Source organism: Ziziphus jujuba, chromosome 10 (genome assembly GCF_031755915.1).
Source record: "Ziziphus jujuba cultivar Dongzao chromosome 10, ASM3175591v1".
Lineage (NCBI taxonomy): Eukaryota > Viridiplantae > Streptophyta > Magnoliopsida > Rosales > Rhamnaceae > Ziziphus > Ziziphus jujuba.
The window spans coordinates 644,779-667,742 of NC_083388.1; the positions used below are offsets into that span (position 1 = coordinate 644,779).

At 32.8% G+C, this 22,964-nt stretch overlaps 2 protein-coding genes across 7 annotated transcripts; one reads left to right on the top strand and one right to left on the bottom strand.

Annotated features, from left to right (window-relative positions):
• Positions 1-496: 496 nt before the first annotated feature.
• On the top strand, positions 497-9,628 carry LOC107410028 (uncharacterized). 2 transcript variants are annotated; one of them, XM_016017446.3, is made up of 16 exons: positions 497-585; positions 1,581-1,956; positions 2,372-2,615; positions 2,724-3,001; positions 3,260-3,427; positions 3,613-4,377; positions 4,473-4,567; positions 5,073-5,135; positions 5,277-5,365; positions 5,507-5,560; positions 5,776-6,369; positions 6,506-6,577; positions 6,788-6,858; positions 7,046-7,103; positions 8,244-8,508; positions 8,754-9,628. In XM_016017446.3, exons 2-16 carry the CDS (start codon positions 1,688-1,690, stop codon positions 9,452-9,454), a joined length of 3,786 nt encoding a protein of 1,261 aa, XP_015872932.2. In that variant the 5' UTR covers positions 497-585; positions 1,581-1,687; the 3' UTR covers positions 9,455-9,628. The 2 variants fall into 2 exon arrangements, with proteins under 2 accessions (XP_015872932.2, XP_015872938.2); XM_016017452.3 differs by lacking the exon at positions 497-585 and having other exon boundaries at positions 1,792-1,951.
• A 2,793-nt stretch (positions 9,629-12,421) lies between these two features.
• LOC107409892 (transcription factor TGA9) lies at positions 12,422-20,346 on the bottom strand. Of its 5 annotated transcripts, none has more exons than XM_060811795.1 (13): positions 19,892-20,345; positions 19,580-19,702; positions 19,337-19,428; positions 18,839-18,915; positions 18,266-18,571; positions 17,130-17,174; positions 16,968-17,027; positions 16,797-16,874; positions 16,626-16,674; positions 15,486-15,757; positions 14,718-14,939; positions 12,980-13,122; positions 12,423-12,792 (listed from the first exon to the last, which is right to left on the bottom strand). In XM_060811795.1, exons 2-13 carry the CDS (start codon positions 19,693-19,695, stop codon positions 12,705-12,707), a joined length of 1,548 nt encoding a protein of 515 aa, XP_060667778.1. In that variant the 5' UTR covers positions 19,696-19,702; positions 19,892-20,345; the 3' UTR covers positions 12,423-12,704. The 5 variants fall into 5 exon arrangements, with proteins under 5 accessions (XP_048325122.1, XP_060667778.1, XP_060667775.1 ...); XM_060811792.1 differs by having other exon boundaries at positions 19,580-19,744; XM_060811793.1 differs by having other exon boundaries at positions 19,580-19,750.
• Between the last annotated feature and the right edge of the window lie 2,618 nt (positions 20,347-22,964).

The window sequence follows — 22,964 nt, forward strand, 5'->3', positions numbered from 1 at the left end:
GAGAAAATTTTAGTCCATAATTTAAAATTTAAACTAAGCAATATAGGATGTATAAACGTGCATTAATTAGTATTGAGATCATGCAGAATGTTTCAAAGTAATTCTCTTTGGAGGTAAGCATGTAAAACACTATTGCAATTTTTTTGCTAATCGTTTCTCTTTAAAAAATTTGAGTCGGTTTTAAAAAATTCTACATATGAAAGATGAAAATAGTTTAAAATATAATTTTAACAAGCAAATATTTTAAAAATCTCTGCCAACCAACCAACCAAAAAAAAAAAAAAAAAAAGATTATTGTTAAAAATTGAAATTTTCTGAAAAAACAAACACTAGATTTATAATTTTCCCTCCAATTTTTAAGACTAATAATATATTAAAATATTCAGGTTTCCCAGGTGTACAGTAGTGAAACACGTGACACGTGCGTATATACCAGCAATGACGTGTGCGTATTTTCAGTGTACGAATTGATATCTATATATACACCCGTCCCGCCTTCTATATACACCCCCTCCCGCTTTTATTCAGCATTTCCAAGATTTAGGCTTTTGATCTCCAGCTTGACTTGGCAACGCGGAATCTCAGGTGATTCATACCTCTTCACTCTTTCAAATTCGCTTCATTTATTGTCAATTCAGTTCCATTTTCGCTTAATTTTACCCAATTCCTATAATTTTTTATTTTTAAATTAATTTTTGGGGGGGTTTCCTATGAGGATCTTTATTCCCTAGGGTTTTTGGAGCGAGTTGAGCTTTGTCAAAATTCGATCATTGTTATTGTTGTTTTTTGTGAAGTGATTGGATTTTCTTGGATACCTTCTGTTTGGCTGCGGGAAACAAAGAGGAAATGAGAGTTTTGAGTTATTTATTCATTTAATATTTATTTTAATTGCAATTTTTTTATTTATTTATTTTTTTTTTTGAATTATTGTTTACTTCTGGGTGTTTTGTGGCGGTGAGGAAAGTGGAAACATGAGAATATAGGCCAAGTGTTTGATTCAGATTGACTTTTATTTTTATTTTATTTTATACGGCGGCAGAGGTGGTGATTGGGGAGCGGGAAAGTTCTAAAATTTATTGGAGGGGTTTATGGGTTGTCGTTGTTGATTCCTTTAGAGAAATAGTCGCTTAATAGCTGCTAAATGTGGCTCTTCGGTCACATGTTTATCATGAATTGGGTTTATTTGTTTATCTATTTTTTTCTTTTAAATTAACCGTTTTGGTGCCAAGGATTTGTAGAAATATTGAGGATCAATGTATTTAGGAAACATTTTATTGTTGTTTCTGGGAAGATAATGGAAACCAAGTGTTAAGAAAGAAAATTTTACATGTTGTTTTGTTCCAGAAATAGAAACTGGGCTAAATAGTTGTCTAACACGTAATTGAGCTTATTTTTTCCATTTTACAGTTGATTGTACTTGTACTTCGTAATTCGTAATTTTAATACTTTTTCTTTTCCTTGTGTAATGGCTGCTGCATGCAATACAAACTGTCCTTTTCAGTGACACTTGGGTACGAGTCAATTGGGAACTTATTATTATTATTAACTTTTTTTTTTTGGGGATCATTGTATCCTTGCAGGAGAAAAAAAGAAGAAAGAAAAAATCCAAGTTGATTTGAGGTAAGGGACTAAGGGGTGTTTGATCCATTTACTAGTTTTGAAGCTGTTTGTCGGAGTTAAGAGAATAATGTTAAACTCCGGGAATAATTTAAGCAGGGGTAGTACAATCCAATCATCAGAAATGCCACCTTTGCCCCAATGTTTACCTTTGGAACCTATAACGTTAGGCAATCAGAAATATCCACGCCCTGGAGAGCTAAGACGGGTTCTTGGTGTTCCTAGCACATCTGAGGAACATTCTTTTGGAGTTTCTCATTCTAAAATTCCAGCACCTGTGGGAACAGATGAACTGAAGCATTTGAAAAAAAGCGTACAAGATGGCTCTAGAAAGGCAAGGTATATTTTGTTTGCTGTATTTCTCTGTCTATTGCACATTCACTATCATGACACAATATTTTCTCTATTCAGAAATTATAGTTACATTGTTCATGACACAAAAATATTTAGTGTGGTAATGATGATTAATTTGGTAGGAAGCAGAAGTGGGCATTTGGCCTTATGAGTCTTGATGAATGGCATTGCTTAATGGGTATTTGGTATGAATGGAATAAATATCCTTCATTGATATTGGGATATATGTCATATAGTTAAATCAAATATGTTATTTTGTTTCCTAAACATTTGACTTTTAAGAGAGAAGAGATAGTTGTCCAGTCTTTTGGCTGTAAAGAAATTCTCCCTTTCGTTTACAAATTTATCAATTGTTTTTCTGATGTGGCTTATAATGAGCAAAAATATATGTGAATACCAGGGATAGGGCAAATATGCTGCGTGAATCCATATTCAAATTGGATAAGTATAGAGAAGCCTTAACCTCAAAGAAGAGGCAACGAAGTGATCTTTCATCAAGTGAGAGGTCCAGTGGAATAACATTAGTAAAATTGGGAAGCCAGGTTCATAGGAATTCTCATGATACCATTAACCAGAGATTGGAAGACAAGGCAAAGAGTGTTGGGTTAAATAAACGTGTTCGGACTGCAGTGGCTGACGTGCGGGTTTGTACTCTTTGTTTGTTTAATGATATAGCCTTTTTGTTTTTAGAGATGATCAATCTCAGCATCTTTAATTCTGAGAGATTTTGTCCACTTTTACAATGTTACCAGGCAGATAGTAGGTCAGCTGCCATCTCAAGGACTCAGATATTCGCAGACAAGGATGGGAGTTCAGTCCAGGCTGTTAGTGTGGGTTCTATGCGGGTTGAAGAAAAGACCCGTAGACTGCTTGCTGGAGGTGAAGGCTTGGATCAAAGGATTAAAAAGAAACGATCTGTGGGAGCAGTAGGTAATAGAATTATAAATGTCGATCGAGATGCAAAACGAGCTGTGCAGCCAAAAATGACTGCTGATTCCAAATTGCGATCTTGTGATGCTCATGGTTTCAGGTATTTGTGTATCTATGAAGTATTTGTGCATGTATTGCCTCGTTTAAAATTGTGTCTTCTGTTTGCAACCTGCAGATGCAGTCCTTAAAAGGAAGTTTGTAATCTTTATTTTATATGTTCATCTTAATTGAAGTGTAAAATTGCACATAACTTGTGCTCTCTTGCATGTGTCTTATTAAACTTTTTTTATAAAAGGCCATTTTTTAAAGGAGTAGAAAAAGAACAAAAGACTTGTGTTTTATAAGCTTTTGTTTGCAGATCGAAATCGTCCCCTGGAGTCAGCAGAATCAACAAGTTGGATGGTTCTTTTGAGCCTACTAATTCAGAAGCAAGTATAGTCCTCAAGAGTGAACCAGAAATAGCTCCTCTTCCGAGGGATCGTATGGCTGTATTAGAGCAGAGGGTTCTGCCAAAAGGAAGCAATAAGTATGTTTTGCCATTCAGATGTTCTTTTTATCATACTATAAGTTCAACATTAGTAAAAGTTAAGGAGTCAGAGTGACTAGTATGTTTGAAGATTCAAATTTTTGCATTAGAGTTTCTTGACAGATTTCAAATTTCTTTCTTCATGTAGTTCGTTATAGATTGATGATTCTATGTACTGTTCACAGGCCTAACATTCAGGAAGGTAACTCAGCTGGGGGCCCTAATACAGTAACTAAAGGAAAGGTTTCTAGGGCTCCACGAACTGGTTCTGTCATGGCACTAGAATCATCTCCTAATGCCCACCCTCAATCAGGAGCTCTTCAAGATTGGGAACAGCCTACAGGTCTAAATAAAGTCCCAGCGGTAGGTATGTCTGGAAATCAAAAACGTCAAGTGTCGACAGGTTCATCCATACATCATATGGCTGGGTGGGGTGGCCAAAGATCAAATAAGAACTCACGTTCAAGGAGAACCAATTTAGTTCCTCCGGTTCCCAATAATGCTGAAGCACAGATTTCATCTCAGGACTTTACAAACCCTGATTTAAATGCTAGAACTTCCTGTGTTGGGACAAATGGATCAGTGCTAGCAAGCAGTACAGATGATAGTACCCCAAAATTTAAAAGTGAAACCGAGAATGTTGCATCTCTATATAGCTTATCTGAAAGTGAAGAATCTGGAGCAGGGGAGAACAAGATAAAAGAAAGAAGAATTGACAGTGGTTCGGCTGCCTTGACTACACCTCATAAAGTAGGAGCTTTTATATTGCCCATAAAAAAGAATAAAATACCAACAGGTGAAATTGGAGATGGTGTTCGAAGACAAGGAAGGAGTGGAAGAGGTTCATCCTTAACAAGGCCAGCCATTCGTCCAATGTTGGACAAGTCAGAGTCTCCACCTACAGCAAAGCCACTCCAGAACGTTATGCCTATTTCTGATAAGAATAGAAGGTGCCTAAATCATTTCCCCCCTTCTTTGAAGCTAATTGGGTTAAGTAAATCATTTACTGAATTTGACAAAATTCCCTTTTTGAATTGTTGGTCAGTAAAACTGGTCGTCCTCCTTCGAAAAAGCTGAAAGATCGCAAAGCTTCAACTCGACTTGGGCCAACGGTACGAAATGGAACTTCAGATTTCACAGGTAGTGGTGGCTTAAAAACTTAGCTTGCTACATTTAGATCTCAAATATTTATTGTTAACTGGCATCTACAATTCTCAAAAAATTCCGGCTATCTGAGTGGTTCTTTACTTTGTTAGCATTGCATTTTATAGGTATTAAATTTGCTCTGTCACATGCACATCCAACTTTCAGAAAAAAAAAATATATATATTTCTGCTTGGAGACCAAGCCATCTCTTTCTTTCTCTTGCTTATTTGTTGGGTGTGTTTTTATCATGTAGATTTCATGACCTCTAGAGAATTTACTATGTAATATTTGTATCTTCATATCTGCACATTTGTATTTGTTATTTTTTAAATAATATTTTGTTTTTCTGATGTAATAATTTGTTTGTGGACATGTATATTAAACTTGCATGCTTGCATAATTTTAATCCATGCTGAAAGTATGGAAATGTTAACATATTTTCCTTGGTGGATGTTTTTGCAATATTACCTTTATTATATGTTTCACATATGTTTTCCAGGTGAATCTGATGATGATCATGAAGAACTGTATTTGGCTGCTGATTCTGCTCGTAATGCTAGTAGTATGTATCTTAACCTATTTAGCTTGGATTAATAGGGAACTGTATAATATACAGAGATATTTTATTAAGCGGATGTACGTATATGAGAAGATGAATTCATTATATTTTCTATGATCTCAAAAGTTATGCTTGTTTCTGTAGGTCTTGCCTGTTCTAGTGCATTCTGGAAGAAAATGGAATATATATTTGCTTCTACCAGTTCAGACGACACATCCTACTTGCAGCAACAGGTGGTGACTGGGATATGCTGCTCCTAGCTTGATTTGTTTTTAGTTATCTAATAAATCTGAGATGCAGGTTGCTGCATCTGAGGACTAATAGTTATCTGGTCTGAGACTAATTTTCTTCCTCTTTGTATAATTGTGGATCAGCTTGGTGTTGCTGAGGAGCTCGGGGAGAGTTTATCTCAGATGTTTGGTGCAGCGGTATTTATTAGAAATTTATATTTATAAGCTTCTTTATTTTCAGAGTGCACATATATTTTTAATTATGTATATATATATATAGGTTTTTTAGTAATTTAACTCCTATTAAGATTATGTTGATTTCCTGAAAAATGAGATGAATTAAAAAGACTTTTAGGGAGTTAAGTAACATTTTCTTAGGCAATATTATTAATTGTGATTTTTCGTTCTCTTAGGATGTTGTAAATAAGGAGTTCCACAATAGTTGTGGAGAAAGACAAGATGCTTTTTGTAGAAGATTGGACACTAGAAGGTTCAATAATGTTATTCCACTATGCCAAAGGGTTCTTTCTGCTTTCATCGAAGAAGATGAAAGTGAAGAACTTTACCACTATAGCGAAGGAAAAAATATGTCTCTACAGTCTGCCAGTGATGATTCTCACTGTGGTTCATGTAACCAAATTGACATAGAACCCAAAGATAAGGACCGAATGGAAACTGAAGTAGAGTCAAATGTGGAATTCAATATCCAGAAGAACTCGTTGCTGGACAGAATTTCTTGTGATAGTGGTGCTGCAACTAATGTATTGCGGAACTCAGCCATGTACGGTTCTTTGCTTGGCAATGAAAAGTGTCTGGGTGATGATGAATTTTCGCATTCTGATGTGGGGAATGGGAGTGAAATATGTTCAAATGATCTTGGTCAGATGCAACCTCAGGATTTGCACATTCTTGGCTTTCCTTCTTCTGATTGCCAATATCAGCTGATGTGCCTAGATGACAGGGTTCTGTTGGAGCTGCAGAGTATCGGCTTATATCCAGAGAAATTGGTATGGTTTCATTGATATGTTGATCTATTGTAGAAGCTCCGATTGATAAGATTTTTCCTCATACTTGTTATTCATTTTGCGTTTATGGTTTTGCTCACTTTCGTTTTGTTATGGTGTAACTTTTGCCTCGTTGCAGCCTGACCTAGCAGAGGGAGAAGAACTGATTAATGAATATATTACAGAACTTCAGGAAGAGCTTCACAAACAGGTTTCCTTGCATAGATTTTCTTTTCTCTGTTGGCTATATGATTCACCAATACTTCAGTTTTGGAATAAGTTTTCAGGACAATGTCTTTCAATGTTACTTGTGTGTGTGCAGATTTGTACATGCATATACATATATAGACACACGCATACATAAATATATATCTAAACCTCAATTCTCACTTTATCTGCTATACCTTTATTTGATTGATAGATTGGAAGGAAGAAGAAAAACTTGGGGAAAATCGATAGGGCTATTCAGAAAGGGAGAGATGTAGAAAGAAGGTAGGATTTATAATGTTTGATGTTTTGCTAATCTCTGATATTGAACTCTTCTTTTCTGTTGCTTATTCATGGTTGAACCTGAGCGCTGAGACCTCTCTTCATTTTGTCCTTTTATGCTGTTTTATGACAGCATTGTCAATATTACTTTTAAGTCTCTTTAAGTGACAATTATGTGGTTCATGTGCAGGAAAGTTGAACAAATAGCAATGGACCAACTTGTTGAGATGGCTTACAAAAAACGAGTGGTAATTTTTTATTCTTTTACTGGATGAATTGTATTTTTCTTTAATTGTTTCTAATCCATGCAAAAATGTAATTATTAATTATTGACCCCAATATTACTTTTCACTCTGGATTTTGATGTTGCCTTCAGTGGTATTTTTTACATGTATGAGTGGGTATCTATTAGGTAGTTGAAGATAAATGATCAAATCTTTGATAGCAGTTGTCTGGTCGACTTTGGTTTACATTCTCACATCATGCTGAAATCATGAATTTCATAATATGTCAATTGTCTCTCCATAAAATGTTAGGGCAAATCTACCTAGAAGCAAAGTTTTATAAATGATGTTTTGTGTTTTTGCAAATGAATATTTTGAATTGAAACTTTTAGTTTGAAGATAATCTTGCTCTGCATCTGATTTTTCCTTTTCTTTCTATTTCTTCCCAATTTGTTGCGTTATCTGGGTTTTGTACCGATCGTAATGATTCTCTATAATGTTCTCCACCTTCATCTGCATTTAAAGATACTAAGAGCTATAAAAAAAGGTAGAAAGACATAACACATACTCCAAAAGTACTTTTGGCCATAAAGGGTCTTAGGAAATGTACATAAGTTCCTTGTAGAAGTAGAAGGATTTCCCTTTATGATATGCAGCTATATGTTTGTTATCAATTGCCAATATGGTATGACTAGTCATTAATATCAAAGTTAAGTGGACAAATATATTTTATTTTGTTATTTAGGTGGTTTTTATATTCTATTTTATTAAATTATTGCAACTGCTTTTGCTAATGTTGTAATAGGCTACTTTGAATCAAAATCATTTGCTTGAATTATTACAGCTTTTGTATTAAAAAACAAATGTGTTTTAGATCTTACCTTTTTTTATTTTTTGGGTAATAAATACTATTTTCTGTTACTGTCGGTTATTATATAGAAGCATTATCCATTCAGAAATTAGACTTTTGATATCCTACTTATGAACCTAGAAAGTTTTCATGTGTACCTATATCTTGTTGATGTTTTGGCCAGTTATTTATTTCCCTAATAATTTTCATCTTAAAGTTTGGAACCCTTGGGATAATAAGCAATGACCAGATCAGATATGAATTGTGAACCATGGCATTTTGTCAAGTTATTGTGTGCTAAACCAATTTTACAGGCTTGCCGTGGGAGCAATGCTTCAAAAGGTGCAGTTCGCAAAGTGTCAAAACAAGTTGCATTGGCTTTTGTCAAGCGCACACTTGACAGATGTCAGAAATTTGAAGAAACTGGCAATAGTTGCTTTACTGATCCTGTGCTTCGAGATGTAATGTTCTCTGCTCCATCATGCAACAGTGATATAAAGTCTATTGATTGTATAGGCTCGGGAACTGCTAGTAATACATGCAATGAAGTTTCCCATCAAGCAGAAGTTAGAGGATCAGGTAATTTTCAAGTTAAATCTGTAAATGATTTCCATAAGATACAGTAAATACTTCCTATCTCAGATTTATTAGATGCAGTAGCATTCTACGAATTCCCTTATTTGGGGACAATGGTCTCTCTTATCTCTCCCACCCCACCCACCCACCACCCCCCCCCCCCCCCCCCCCCCCCCCCCCTATTTTTGGGGAGTACATATTTCTATGTTGATGTTAACACAAATAATCATCCCCTTGCAATATCGCAGGTGCCATTTCTAGTGAGTTTGAGAGATATGATTCCCACTGTGATAATGCTGATAGAGGTTCATTGGAGGGTTCCCGAGCTGTCTTTCACTTGTCTGAGCGAGCTTCTTACAAGCAGGGATCCATATTGAACAGGGTAAAGAAAAGAGAAGTGCTGATTGATGATGTTGTCGGAAGTGCTTCTTCGAGGGTGACTTCTGCTTTGGAAAGTACTGTTATTGATGGAAAGGGGAAGAGAAGTGAGAGAGATAGGGATCAAAAAAGAGATATTGTGAGAAACAATTCCCTCTCAGGAGGTTGTTCATCAATGGATAGCATCCAGACTGAACGCAAAACAAAAGTAAAGTCCAAGCAAAAGAACACTGTTCTATCAACTCCGACAAGTGGATTTCATAGTCAGAATATGGAAGGAGAGGAACCTTCTCATGGATCGAAACAAACAGTGGTTAATAGAAAAAGCAAGTCCTTGTTGCCTAAAGATTCACCTAAAGAGGCAGAGGAACCTGTTGATTTTACTGACTTGAAACTTCATGAATTAGATTCCATGGAGGAGCTTGGAGTTTCCTCCCATGATGATGACCTTGGTGAGCATCAAGATTTTGGTTCTTGGTTGAATTTTGATGAAGATGGGTTGCAGGACCATGACTCCATTGGTCTTGAGATACCAATGGATGATCTTTCAGAGTTGAACATGCTTATGTAATGTTCTCCTTTTGGTGGAATGGTTTCTAATCTCTATTATCTAAAGCCATTTTCAGGATCCAAATTAACCTCTCTAGATGAAGCAGTCAAATTAGAAGTTTTTTTGGGGGGAAATAGTCGAATTGGAAGTTGTAAATATTAATGGTTCTGCAATAAATCTCACATTTCGCTTCAACTATCGCTTTTATTCGTTTCAACCCCCGCCATTGCAGGATATATTGGGTTCTACATGCCCACATTCTCACATTTGATTCTATGTATGTACCACTACCCTAAAAGCTTGAATGGTAAAGTGGTAATTTAAGCATTTACATATTAAATGATTTAGAAATTTAATAACTTCTCAAGGCTTCAATGCCCCATTTTCTAGCTTCAATTATTCCCAAACAACCTCATAAGTCAAAAGCTGAGCGCAAATATTAAAATGAGAACAATCTCATTAAAATAAAGTTATCTAGTATTTACCGCCTTCGACTTCGACGACAAAGAATTTAACGACAATTGGAGAAGCATTTCTTATGAATCTTATCGGAAACAGTGTTGTCGTTTGAATATTTCCAGTTCTACACCAGTAGGACTAGAGCTTTCATTATACACGAAAGCTAATTTGTGTGAGAATTGAATCAATCAATTCATAAACATTTACTGAAAACCAAAATAATGATATTACATGATATAAATATTTAAGGGATAAGTATGTATTACAAATATTTCGTTAATCAGTTTTGTTAACATTAATAAACTAATTAGTTGACCATTAAAACCAATAAACAACAATATTTCACAACCAAACAAGAAGTCAATAATATGACTTTTGGATTACGATAACATAAAAATGAGTGTAAGAGCATTGGATTTGAACCTCATTCATTTGGCAACCAACTTGCTAATTCTTTTATGGATGATCAGGTGAGCTTTACCAATCATACTAGTCAATGCCAAAAATAGGTACTCTTACTTATATATAAAAATTATCCAAAAAAAAAAAAATTGTTTAGAACAATACGGTTTCCATATATTTTATATTTTATGTTTGATTATTCCCTCATAAACATTAAGTATTTGACGGTATATTTGTCAACCAAATAAAAAACTTTCCCTTAGATTCCCCATAAAACTTTATACAAAGCATGCAATCTTCAAAATTACTTAGGTAGACATTGATTATTTCAACAAATTATATCATTTTATTCAAACATTTGTTTAATGAAGTAAAATGTATTTGACAATTACTATCGTGTTTGCGTGTGCATATATCTGTGCTTGTGTTTAACAATGCCATGACTTTTAGCGCACCTAATTCTTTAGTAATTAAAATTTTAAAATATATTTAAATACATAAATTAAGCTAATTAATAAAAAAATAGTTTGCCTTTTCCTTTTTTCTTCACTACTTTTACCAAAAAGTAATGACGAATGCAGCATTAGTATTTGAGTAATTAGAAAACCTAATTAACAAAGACGTATGCATTAAAGTAAAGAATGACAGGGTTATCTCCTGTTTAAATTTTTATATATAATCAACAAACGCACGCTCATGATAACGACGGCAATTGCCGTATATACCCTCTTTTTCATTTTTGTATATATATGAAAAATTAATCTAATAAGTAGCTAGACAGGCCAAAATGGAGAAAGAAAAACTAGAACCAAAAAAAAAAATAATAAAAAAAAAATTATAGATATTTCATAGAAGCTAGCTACCAACTAATACGACACTGGAATTAATTTTTTTAATTAGTCCCAAGCCTATTCTTCAATATGTATATATAATATTACATATTTCACTGAACAATATATACTCGGATAGATATTATGAAGGGCAATGTATCTCTTGTTTGCTAAAGTATTGTTCTATATGTCAATTTAGAGTTTTGGATATTAAATAATCATGCTTATTATATACGAGCTATTAGTAATATTTATGAACCAATAGAGCACAGAGAGAGAGAGAGAGAGAGAGAGAGAGAGAGAGAGAGAGAGGGCGAAAGGTGATGGAGATTGGAGGGAGAGATCGAATATGAGATCATCCTTAATTTAGGATTTTTTTTTTTTTTATGAAAACATTTTAATTTACACGGTCAACAAAATGCATGCAAATTAGTTTAGTATTTCATATATCAGTTTAATTTAGGATTTAAACAAGGTGATTTTGGGAAAAAAAAAAAAAAAAAAACAGATTGATAGACAATAGCAATATTAAAAGTCACGGCAAAGAAAATATAATAATTATTTTTTGTAGCCCACCATTATTTCATGCAAATTGCTGATAATGATAATGCATTAATATTCATTTTTTTTATAAAAAAATTTAATGCTTTTTAAGTCCAGACAAAAATCTCTATCTCAGCCTCCACATTTTCTTCGTCCTTTTCTGCATTTTAATAATCACTACTTCCAATCGACTCGTAACCACTTAATATAAATGTAGAGCAATGCACAGCCTACTTTTTCCTCTAGTATTCCACTGCATAATTTGATTCGTTATATAATATTTACGTATAATAACCATTACCAAAATAAACAAATAAATAAAAGCTATTCTCTCTATTTATATCTTTTCCCCGCTCCCATTTGTCGTCAACACATTAGAATACTCTTTGCAACCACTTGATATTTAATGAAGTGCAACTACTATTTAACTTTTTTCTTCTCTTTCTGTCAACCATTTTTTTTTTTTTTTTTACCTCAATTATCATCACTATTATTCGTATTTTTAATTTTTTTTAATACCTCATAAAAAAATAGAGATATGCCACCGATCACTGGTGTCTCTCTTTCTTTCTTGCTCGCCACCTTTTTGGTTTTCATGTCTTCTGAATCATTCAAGAGCCAATTTATATATGATGAAGAAGAAGATAAAGTTGTTATATAATTTTATATATGTATGTGTATGCATATGGATCTCATTCTCACGTAATTTAATTGTTTTTTTTTTTTTAAAAAAAATCAATTAGATATTGTTTCCTTTTTCGTGCACATGAAATTGATTTACATTTACAAGATAGGGTACATAAACATGTAGATTATATAAATTAAGCAAAGATAAAAAAGAAAAGAACATGGAAAATAAAAATTAAAAATTAAAAATATCCTATCTCTATTAATCTAAAGTGGGTGGATGAAGAAATAATCCAACAGAGCCATGCAAGCAAAGAGAAAGACTTAATCCATGGATCGAGACAGCTCTCTCTCTCTCTCTCTCTCTCTCTATATATATATATATATATATATTTGGATTAATCAAATTTTCAAAAGGAGGAGAAATGATGGTGTGAAGGTTGAACCATTTGCAATTCCGTTGTTGTTTGGCATGAGGCGTCGTCACTCATCATGCTCCTGATAACAATTCCACAAAAGTATTATTAGTTATACAAAATACAGAAGGATATCAAAAACGAAAACCATATTAAACCAATTAAGAGTGTCTTATTGTTTGATTAATATATGGTCTTATAATTTTAAATGGATGATATAGCTTGAATTAATAAAAAAAAGTAAAATTAGATAAATGATATATTCATACTCTCTTGGTCGAGATGTCCAAAGCGAACTAAGAGCTCTTAGTCTGCCATAATACTCGCCGATCACAAGAAAACACCTCGCTGCCTGTCGCACCGTCAATATTTGACGCAATCGGTGGAGAGTTTGCTGTCTCAAATTGTCGGCCTAATTATCATAATAATTCAATTATTATATAAACTAATCAAATATTTTATTTATTTAAGTTGAAATTAAATAAACAACAACAGACACACTGATAAATGTCTAGTAATTAATTCTTATTTTATAAAATGAAACACGTACCATCATATTATATATATATATATATATATATATACACTGAATTTGGGGTCCCTAGCTAATGCGTTTGTCACAACATCTAATTTTTTTTAAAGGGTTGAAATTTTGAAATCTTTTTATACATATAAATTTGGACTATTCCACACACACAAACAAATTTTATATAATGTTAGTCTATCAATATTAGGTTTTCAATTACAATATTGCCATTTTTTTTAAAATTTTATTTAATCTTAAATGTTATTTATAGATCCTTCTAGGTTTATATTTCCACAAACATCACTTTCAGACCAACTTCTGATAGAAACTTTTTAAGATACATAAATATAAATTCTAAAATATTATATATATATATATATTTGCGACGAATCCCATTTTAGTCCTATTGAAATTACTATTGAGAAAATCAAGCACCGTACACGTGGCAAACATGTAGTGGAGATTAGTAGTATGGAGTTGTATGTATATAATATAACAATATAAATATGTAGCACATATATATAATATAACAATATAAATATGTAGCACCGTGCCTCAAACTTGACCATTTATTAGCATGATAATGACAACCTAATTGATATAAGGAAAGCTTCAAAGTCAATTGGTATATTCATGATCATCAAGACCTTTAGAGGGTAATTTATACCATTGGACGGTGCGATGAGCCAAAAAAAGAAAAGGTATTATGACGAGTACCATATCTTGTTGACTAAGCAAACATATGCATATTCTTTTTCGAGCTAGGGGATTGATTTGTGTTCACTAGAGAGAGAGAGAGAGAGAGAGAGAGAAAGAGAGAACTTGAAATTACAAACAAGGTCAATTCATTATGGGTTAAAATCAAGATGATGTCCCGAGAAAGTGAAAGGCTTTTTGTTTTGGATATGCTAGACTTGAGGCGTAAGACTTCGAATATTGCGGCGAAAAGCAAGAGGACGGAAAAAATGGATAGAGTGAAGTGGAATAGATCCAACAGACAAAAAGTGCTTTCATTTCTTTTGCCATGGTGTAGGTATTTTTATTCTAAAAACAAGGATTCAATTAGAAAAAACATAGATTTTACCATAAAATCTATTAACTGCAAATAATATATTTTAATTAACTGCAAACAAATACACCTAAACATATGTTATATATATATATATATAATTTTAATTAATCTTTGCTTGTTGCCAAACTAGACACATAATTTTAATAATAGTACAAGAAATATACAATATACGTACTCACTAGAATGTTAATATACAACACCTCCTATGAATAGATGGAAAAAATATTATTATTATTATTATTATTATTATTATGTGCATGTTTTATATATATATATATATATATATATAACAATTACCATGGTATATATAGAAAATGCATGGGAAAGTGCATGAAGCGTGAAGCATCAAGCAAAATAATTAATGACGTATGTGAGTGAAAATAAAGGCATGGTTTGCTAAACATGATACCTGACGAACAAAGCCTTCAAGATTGGTAAGCTGGCCAAGAGCCACAGCCATCTGTTGCATGCCATCAACGACAGGACCGCCGGCGATGGTCTCAATGAGGGACTGCTGGAGCTGCTCAAGACCTTGGAAAAGAGCTTCCTCCGCCTGTTGCGACGAGTGTTGGAGGCTGTATATCCCCATCACTTGCTGCTCCGTTAGCGGGTCTAGTTGTGCTGTTAACATCTGCGATACCATGGAAATACAGAACACACTTCAGGGGCTATTTTGTCATTTTGCCCTTATTATCCTATATATCTAAAATCCTTTTCCAGTGCTTTTTTCGATCATAACATAGTTTTTCATAGAAGAATTCAATAGCTGCTAAGTCATTGTCATAATACATTGGCAGAGTTCGCAAGAAAATGATAGTTCTAGGAATATTATGTGTTTGCCAAGGTATTGTCATAATATCCACACAAAATTGTTAACAAATTAAGCTTCCTATACATAAAGGGATAGGGAATATTCTACACCACTAAAATTCTGCCAATTTATATAATTTTATTACATATCTGGTTATTCATTTTGTTGTTTCATTGCCAACTTCACCAATTAAGCAAATAATTAATTAAAAAAAATTCAGTTCCTTATTTATTTTTCATATATGTTTATTGGTAATTTTTAGCATATCCAATTACCTTACAAACCAAAAATGTAGATACTTTGATGAAAAAAATAAAAATGGGGATTAATTTGAAAAAAAAAAAAAAAAAGAAAAAAAGGAAAAACCTTAATGAGCTCAGAAGGTTTAAAGCCTCCCATCCAAAGGAAGCAACGCTCGGCAGGAGTAGTCCACATTCCAGTTATGAGATGGAAGACATCGGACTTAGCAGCCACCCCTTTGAGCCTGAAAATCTCATCATAATGTGAAACGTAGCCGTCCACGATCACTCGAAGCTCACTGTCCGACAAATGTGCCTGCAAACCAGTCCGGAGCTCTGTCATGTGTCGCTGCTCGTCTTCTAACCATCTTGCATATTCCATGTCAAAAATTGCTGCCCCTGCATATCCATAACAATAACCATGCATAATATATACTAACTATATACAAATTTATATTTACTCCCCCCCCCAAAAAAAAAAAAATGGCGTATAGAAAATTTCTAAAATGCATATTTTAGAGAAATAAATAAATAAATATTATTGGGTAATTTTTAGTATCTCATTTTGAACCTTATTGAGGCAGATTATATGTTTAATTAGAGCTTGTTATTTCCGATGGTACGGAAATTTTTTGGGATGGATGTTTTACAGCAAGTTAATTGAAATCAAATAGAATGGCCATTTTAATTAATTAAAAACTGTCTTAATCATGTAGAAACCTCTTTTTCTTTAGGTTTTAAAAAGTGGCCTAGAATTTGGAAAGAGAGCTTGGTCAAATTCAGAAATGTCTGCCAAATCAAATTATATATAGATATATATTTATATTATGCAAATTTCTTCCCGATTAGACTAAATATTTTAACAAGGGAATATACACTTTTCACATTTAACTTCTGATCAAATTACTAAAAACATAATCTTGTAAAAAATTTTGGCAACCACTATAGCTAGGATTTTATTCTATCAATATTCTAGATGATATTATTTCAATATATATATATATTCTAGATTATATATATAATATAGCTACAAGATAATAATATTTTATTGGGCATTAAGTTTTTCAACTCGATCTGGTGAAAATAGTAAGCTGGATTCCCCCCTAACTACCAATCAATATACGCCATCCTACAAAAATAACTCCTATGACTAAAATGCCATTCTCCCATTTCATGTTATAGTCTTCCAGAAACACTTAAACAAACTAAGGCTATTTTGGTAAAATCAAGCAGAAGTATTATTTTTTATTTTTTCCAAGGAACTCACCTGAGCTGACATTGCCAACAGCACCACCACAACCACCCAAGAATAACCCCTATTAAAAATTTATTCATAAAAGGCAACTAAATAAATAAAAAAGAAAAAATCCAAAATATTAAAAAAAAAATCTGAAAAATGGGAAAACTTATGTTTTGTTTACATAATTCAAAGTAAAACCTGAGCTCGTGCTCGTTGAAGGTCTTGTTCAAGCTGAGTAAGCTTTATTCTACTTGACTCTAGCTGTTGGACATATGCCTATTGACAAATAGAGAAGAAAATCCTTAAAAAGCTTGTATGTATATGGAAAATATAACCCAAAAATTTTCTTGGTATAATGACCCACTACACCTTTTTTCTGAGACGGCTTTTCCTTGCAGCTTCTCTGTTCTGAGCTAAACGTCTCAATGTCTAAAAACCAATAATTAATAAAACTTTAGCTTAAATATTAATATTGAGTCAAAAATAAGAATGAAAATTTTCGATTATAAAGAGGTACATATGTTTTATGACCTTAGCATCAAGTGGTTTCTCTGATGTTGAACCGACTCCTTTCCTCTGCAAAACATTGGAAGAACGATACAGTATTATAAGAAAACTATATTAAAAATAAAAATAAAAATCATTGATTATGAGAATACCCATTCCCATTTAGAATAAATAAATAACAATAATGATTAACATAAAAAAAAAAAAGTAGATTGCTTAATAATGTGGAAGGAAATCGTCAATGGGTACGGAAAGACGAGAATAATTCAAGAGTTGAAAAAGAAGGGCAAAAAAATAAAAAAAATAAAAAAGACAAGATTAAAGAGCTTTTCGTGTTTTTGATCTTTTGCTATATATCTTTCTTTTCCTTGGATTTTAAAATTATATTTTTTTTAGCTTTTTTTTTTTTTTCAAGCCTAGATTAGAGAGCACTCAGAACTTCTAGAGAGATTCTAATAAATCATTGATAATCAAAAAAACAAAGAAAACACTATGATTTGAGAGCTCACAGAATTTGTGGGAAACATATCAGAAATGGGATGCTGATTTGAGCAGTACCGCTCTTGAGACAAGTTAATGTAAGAAGCATCGACATTATAAGGGTAGCAAAAACCATCAGTATGTGCCATTGATTTTGATGATTTGGGTTTTCAGATACCAAAAACTGAATTTAAGGCTTCCCAAAAAGAAAAAAAAACAAGTTTTGGTTGAGTTATGGGGATTGAGTAAAGAAGGAAGCTATTATTATAACAACGGCAACAAACAGTGGAAAACTATACTGTGAAGATTCTCACTTTTCCTTTTTATGTTGTACAAATTATTATTAAAAAAAAAAAAAAACTCTCCCTTTCTCTATCTCCCTATGTCTGACATTGATCAGAAAATCGTTCAGAAAATCAGAAAAAAAATCTGCCTTTCTTTGATTTTTTGAGAGTTGTTGGGATCTGTGCTGTAATATATTTGGAATATATACGGAGAAAGAGGAAGAGAGAGAAGAAAAGATATAAGAAAAAAAAAGAGAAAAATCAAAACAGTAATAATAACAGTAAAGATGCCAACTTTTTCCTTCCTCAGTTATTGGGATTTGGCAAAGGGACAAAAACTGAGAGATTAACAGTATAAAACAGTGAGTTTTGAGAGAGGAAAAGAAAAGAAAAAACCTTTTCCTGGGTTGGTTTGGCAGACGAAGACGGTGAGTGAATTTGTGAAGAAGGCCCTGCTGTTGACCTTGAAGAAGTATGATCACTGCTTGCCATATGATCTTGCTGGAGTTGTTGTTGTTGTTGTTGAAGCTGCTGATGCTTCTGATTAAAAGCCTGCTGATGATCTGATGAAGAATTTGCCTTTTTACTGATTGGAGATTCAGGTTCCAACTGTGCTGCTTGATGATAATCAGCTTTGCTCGATAGAGTGTTCACGGCTGATCCTGAGTCTGTACTCTCTCCTCCTGACTTTGAACTTCGCTGCTGCATTAAAAACAAAAAAATAAATAATATAATCCCAATTAAATAATTTATATTTGTTCAAAAGGGTATCTGGGAAAAAAAACTTTTTTTTTTTTTGGTTTTTTTTTTTTTTCTGGGAAATGGGCATTTTACAATATCATCATCTCAAAGAATATGATTCAAATTAAACCATTTGAAAAAAAAAATTGAAACTTTCTAAAGCATGTTTTATTTAGGAATATAGAGAGATGGATATGGTAAAAGATGAAGTAGGATAGAAACTACTACTCTTGGGGTTTGCTGGTATCTCATTGGCCATGAAGGGAACATTTCCAGAGTAGCTGCAGGCCTGCCTGTGAAAAAAGCTGCAATTCACAAAAGCAAAATCTCACAGGATCAAAACAAATAAAGACTCCCAAAGACTTTCTCTTTTTTTAATTTTTCTTGTTTCAAAAATATGATCAGAGAAAAGGTGGAGGAACCTAATCCTCCTTTTGTGCAGTTATGGAGTCAGTAAATCATGCCAAGAAGTCAGGTTTCTATGTTTGTAGCCTCACGCCATTCAAGTCTCTTCTCTCAGAATCATTACTCTATTGGAAATGGTAATTCTCTCTCTCTGCCTGCCTTTGTTAGACATTTTCAAACTTCTCCATCTCACTCTCTTTCTCTTTCTCTTTCTCTCTCTCTCTCTCTCTCTCTCTCTCTCTGTGCTTTTTGAAGAGTTGGTTATGTTCATCAAACGTCATAAGAAATTGATAAATATTTCATAGATAGGGAAAGACTTACATGCTTTAGCTTCATCGTTTCCAACCTTAACACCTTGTAGCGCAATTGCTTGCTCTAGCTCTCCAAAATCAAAAGCTGATCCTTCTTGGTTACTTGGCAAAAAGGGAAAACAAAATAAAAAATAAAAACCATTTAGAAAATTGTGTATAGATAATGAAATAGTTAAAAACAAAGAGAGAAAAAATTTAAAGAAGAAAAGAAGCGGAATAGATATATTTGTGTGTGTGTGTATAGAAAACGTACACGAATGTGGTGGAAGAAGCATTAATCCCATGAAAAACTGCATAAGGGACATGGTGATGATGAGTGGGAGGTCCTGAGTCTGATAAACCAGTCTCTCCTACTCTGTGGCTCGCCATGCAAGAGCTTCTCAGACCAACAATATTCTTATCATTTTGGAGAAACAAACTGAAACTTGAGCATGTAAGAAAGCTAGCTAAGAACCATAAAAACAGAAAAATGGTTCAAACAAAGACCGAAAAAAAAAAGTACTGGGACTACTTGATCAAGCTAGCTAGCTCCTAAATTTTCCCAGGAATTTACTTGGGGCTTTACCTTAATAAAGATTTTCCCTTAGACGGAAGTTGTATATTTGGAGCTAAAATCTCAGGAGAGACAGGGAAAAAAAGCAGTAAAGAAAAATAAATAAATAAAGATCAAAGCTTTCTCGTCGAAAGTATTATCTGCGTAAGCTGGAAAACAAAGAAGATGAAGAGGGTCCAGTCTCTTTCTCAGGTATATCTCTCCCTATGCTTCCTGTTTAACTTTTTTTTGGTTTTTAATCTTTCACAAAGAGGGTGTGTCTTTTATCTCTTTTTTTTCTTTTTTTTTTTTTCTTTTTTTCCCTTTTTCTCCTTCTCAATGAAGAAACCTAATTGATGAGTCTGTTTTGAGATGCTATATCACCCTCTGTCTCAAGTAATAATATTATCAGATTTTGAAACTCATCCCAATGGTACAGAAAATCTTGTCCTTGCAGACCTGTCTCATGCCCATCTGGGTTGTGTGGGGTTTGAAAAGGAAAAGAAAAAAAAAATATATATATATATATATATTATCATATTAGAAATAAGTAAAATAATATAAAATTGAAGAAAAGAGATAAAATATTGAAAAAATTGTGACGGTGGGGTCACTTGCAGGAACCCACTAGAATCACTGACTCCTACTCCACTCTCTCTCTCTCTTCTAACCGCCTGTTCATTTTTATTGGTTCTTTTTATTGAGCTCTTCAGGGATGCAAGTACTTGCTGGATAAACAATATGCAATAAATAACAATAAATTTCAACATTTTTATATGAGATAGATGAGACAATGTTTACTATCAAAAAAGATAGTAAAAGAAAAAGAAAAGCTTTAATGTAAAGCAGTGTTTTTTTTTTTTTTTTTTTTTTTTTTTTTTTTTTCCTTTTAAGGGGATTGAATTTGCTTTTGACGAGGGGCCTTTGAGTGAGAGAGAGAGAGAGAGAGAGAGAGAGAGAGAGAGAGGGTTATATAATAAATAATTTTTGTTTTTATTATTATTTTTCTTTTCTGGAAGTTCTGCTTGTATCACTTCAACCAAAACAATAAAATAATGATCCACAAGCAAAAACCCACTTATATACTTAAACCCTTTGCCCTTTGAGATGGATTTGTTTGGTATTATCCCCTTTGTTGATGGGTCAACATCCATTCCCTGTCATCACCTAAAACCATGCCACATTAAGATTCTTTTCCATTAATAGAAATTTTGTTTCTCCAGGGACTATTAGAGAAAAATTGATCATCAGGGTCCTAGCAGAGTGATTTCATTCTATCAGTTTCTAATTGGGGTCTTACTATTCTTAACACTAGGTGTTGTTCGTTTGTTGGCAAATTACCAAACCTAGTTTCTCTCAGAGGGAAAAAAACCCAATCAAAATAGCTCATGATATATAAAAGGAAAAAAAAAAGTTGGAAGACTAATTAAGAATCTCTATTTTCCAGACTAATTAGATATCTATGACCCGCATTATTGGGGACAATATAAGGGTATTGTATATATTAAAGGAGAAGACATATGAGAAAGAGAGAGAGAGAGAGAGAGAGAGAGAGAGAGAGAGAGAGAGAGAGAGAGTCTGAATGATGGACCCATGTTCATTAGGAGGCTGAATTGGAAATATTTTATGTTATGCTCATCTACTTCTTTTGTAGGTAGTTTGCCTTCTACCAATTATTCCTTTATGATTCCAATGATTGGTCTAAAAAAAAAAGGAGGTTTGGTTCAAATAAAAAAATGTTCATGGATTAGGTAAATGTATGCATTTAAGATGATCATGCTTTTGTTCCCAATAAACCTTACAAACATGTTCAAATGAAAGATTGTTTGAACAAATTTATATGAAAGAACTATCTCTATAATGATGGATTTTACAGATCTTATACATTTGTTTAATTGATATCGTAGTTAATTGTAGTTCTTTAAAAAAATTTCTTTTGATTATATGTCTATAAAAAAAAAGAAAAAAAAAGATCATTGGTCTGTATCAAATCCTAGTATTAATTATGTCTTTGAAGATTATATTTAACTGGATTAACTTATTGCTTGTTATCTAAGCAAGGAAACTTGAACATATTGTAATTGTATTATATTAATTCATATAGAACAATTGCTTTAAATTAAACTACCCAATTGCAGTACTATTTTCGTAAATTTGTTTATCATACATATATATATATATATATATATATTGATTGCGTGTCTAAGTTTTATGAAAATTGCAGCCCACAAAATTAGCAGGAATACAATGAAAAAACGAGGGTTTATTATTATTATTATTATTTTATTTGAGATAGCTAGATTTTCATGGCGTTGACCTTTCACCCAATAAGAAAGATCATGCTGGCAAATGATTAGAAATGGACCCCAGATGGGTAATGAGAGAAATCATGATTAACGAAGACAATAAAAGAGAGATTAAAAAAAAAAAAAAATGCTCAGGCATAAGTTATAGCTTGAAACTAAAATGTGACAAAAAGTTCCACAAAATGTTACTCTTTCTTTCTACTCAAATCATTACAAAAGGAATTTGATATGTTTCCACAAAATTAAACTTAAATGCAAGAAGATAGCTCAGGTGGGCTAGTTAAGCTTCCTTAAATATCAGGTTTTCATATATCCAGAAGAAATAAAATAAAACTTATTCAAATACTGGGGGACTCATCTTGATTCTAGATGTTTATTTTATTATTATTATTATTATTATTATTATTATTATTTTTATTTTTTTCATGGTAAAGTTGTTTTGGAAATTTAAATAGGTTCCCAAGTGGGAGTTTCAAGCAGAAGCAGCCAAATGGTTCGGCGGTGGCAAATACATGCATCAAGTTAGCAGATTGCTCAAACCTAGCACAAAAAATGACAAAATATTGCAAACCGTTTTGTATTATATAATTTGCAAGCGAACATATTCTTCTGTTACAAATTGTTGTTTTCGTTACTCATTAATTATTTAAATTAATAAAAAGCTTGGCCAGTGAATAAGCAAATAAATTTAAAAATAAAAATAAAAATTCAACAGATGTTATGAAATGTTGTTTTTTAAAACCCAAAAAAAAACTGTTTCTAATTCAATGCCGAAGAAGCTCTAAAATTTTTATACAAAT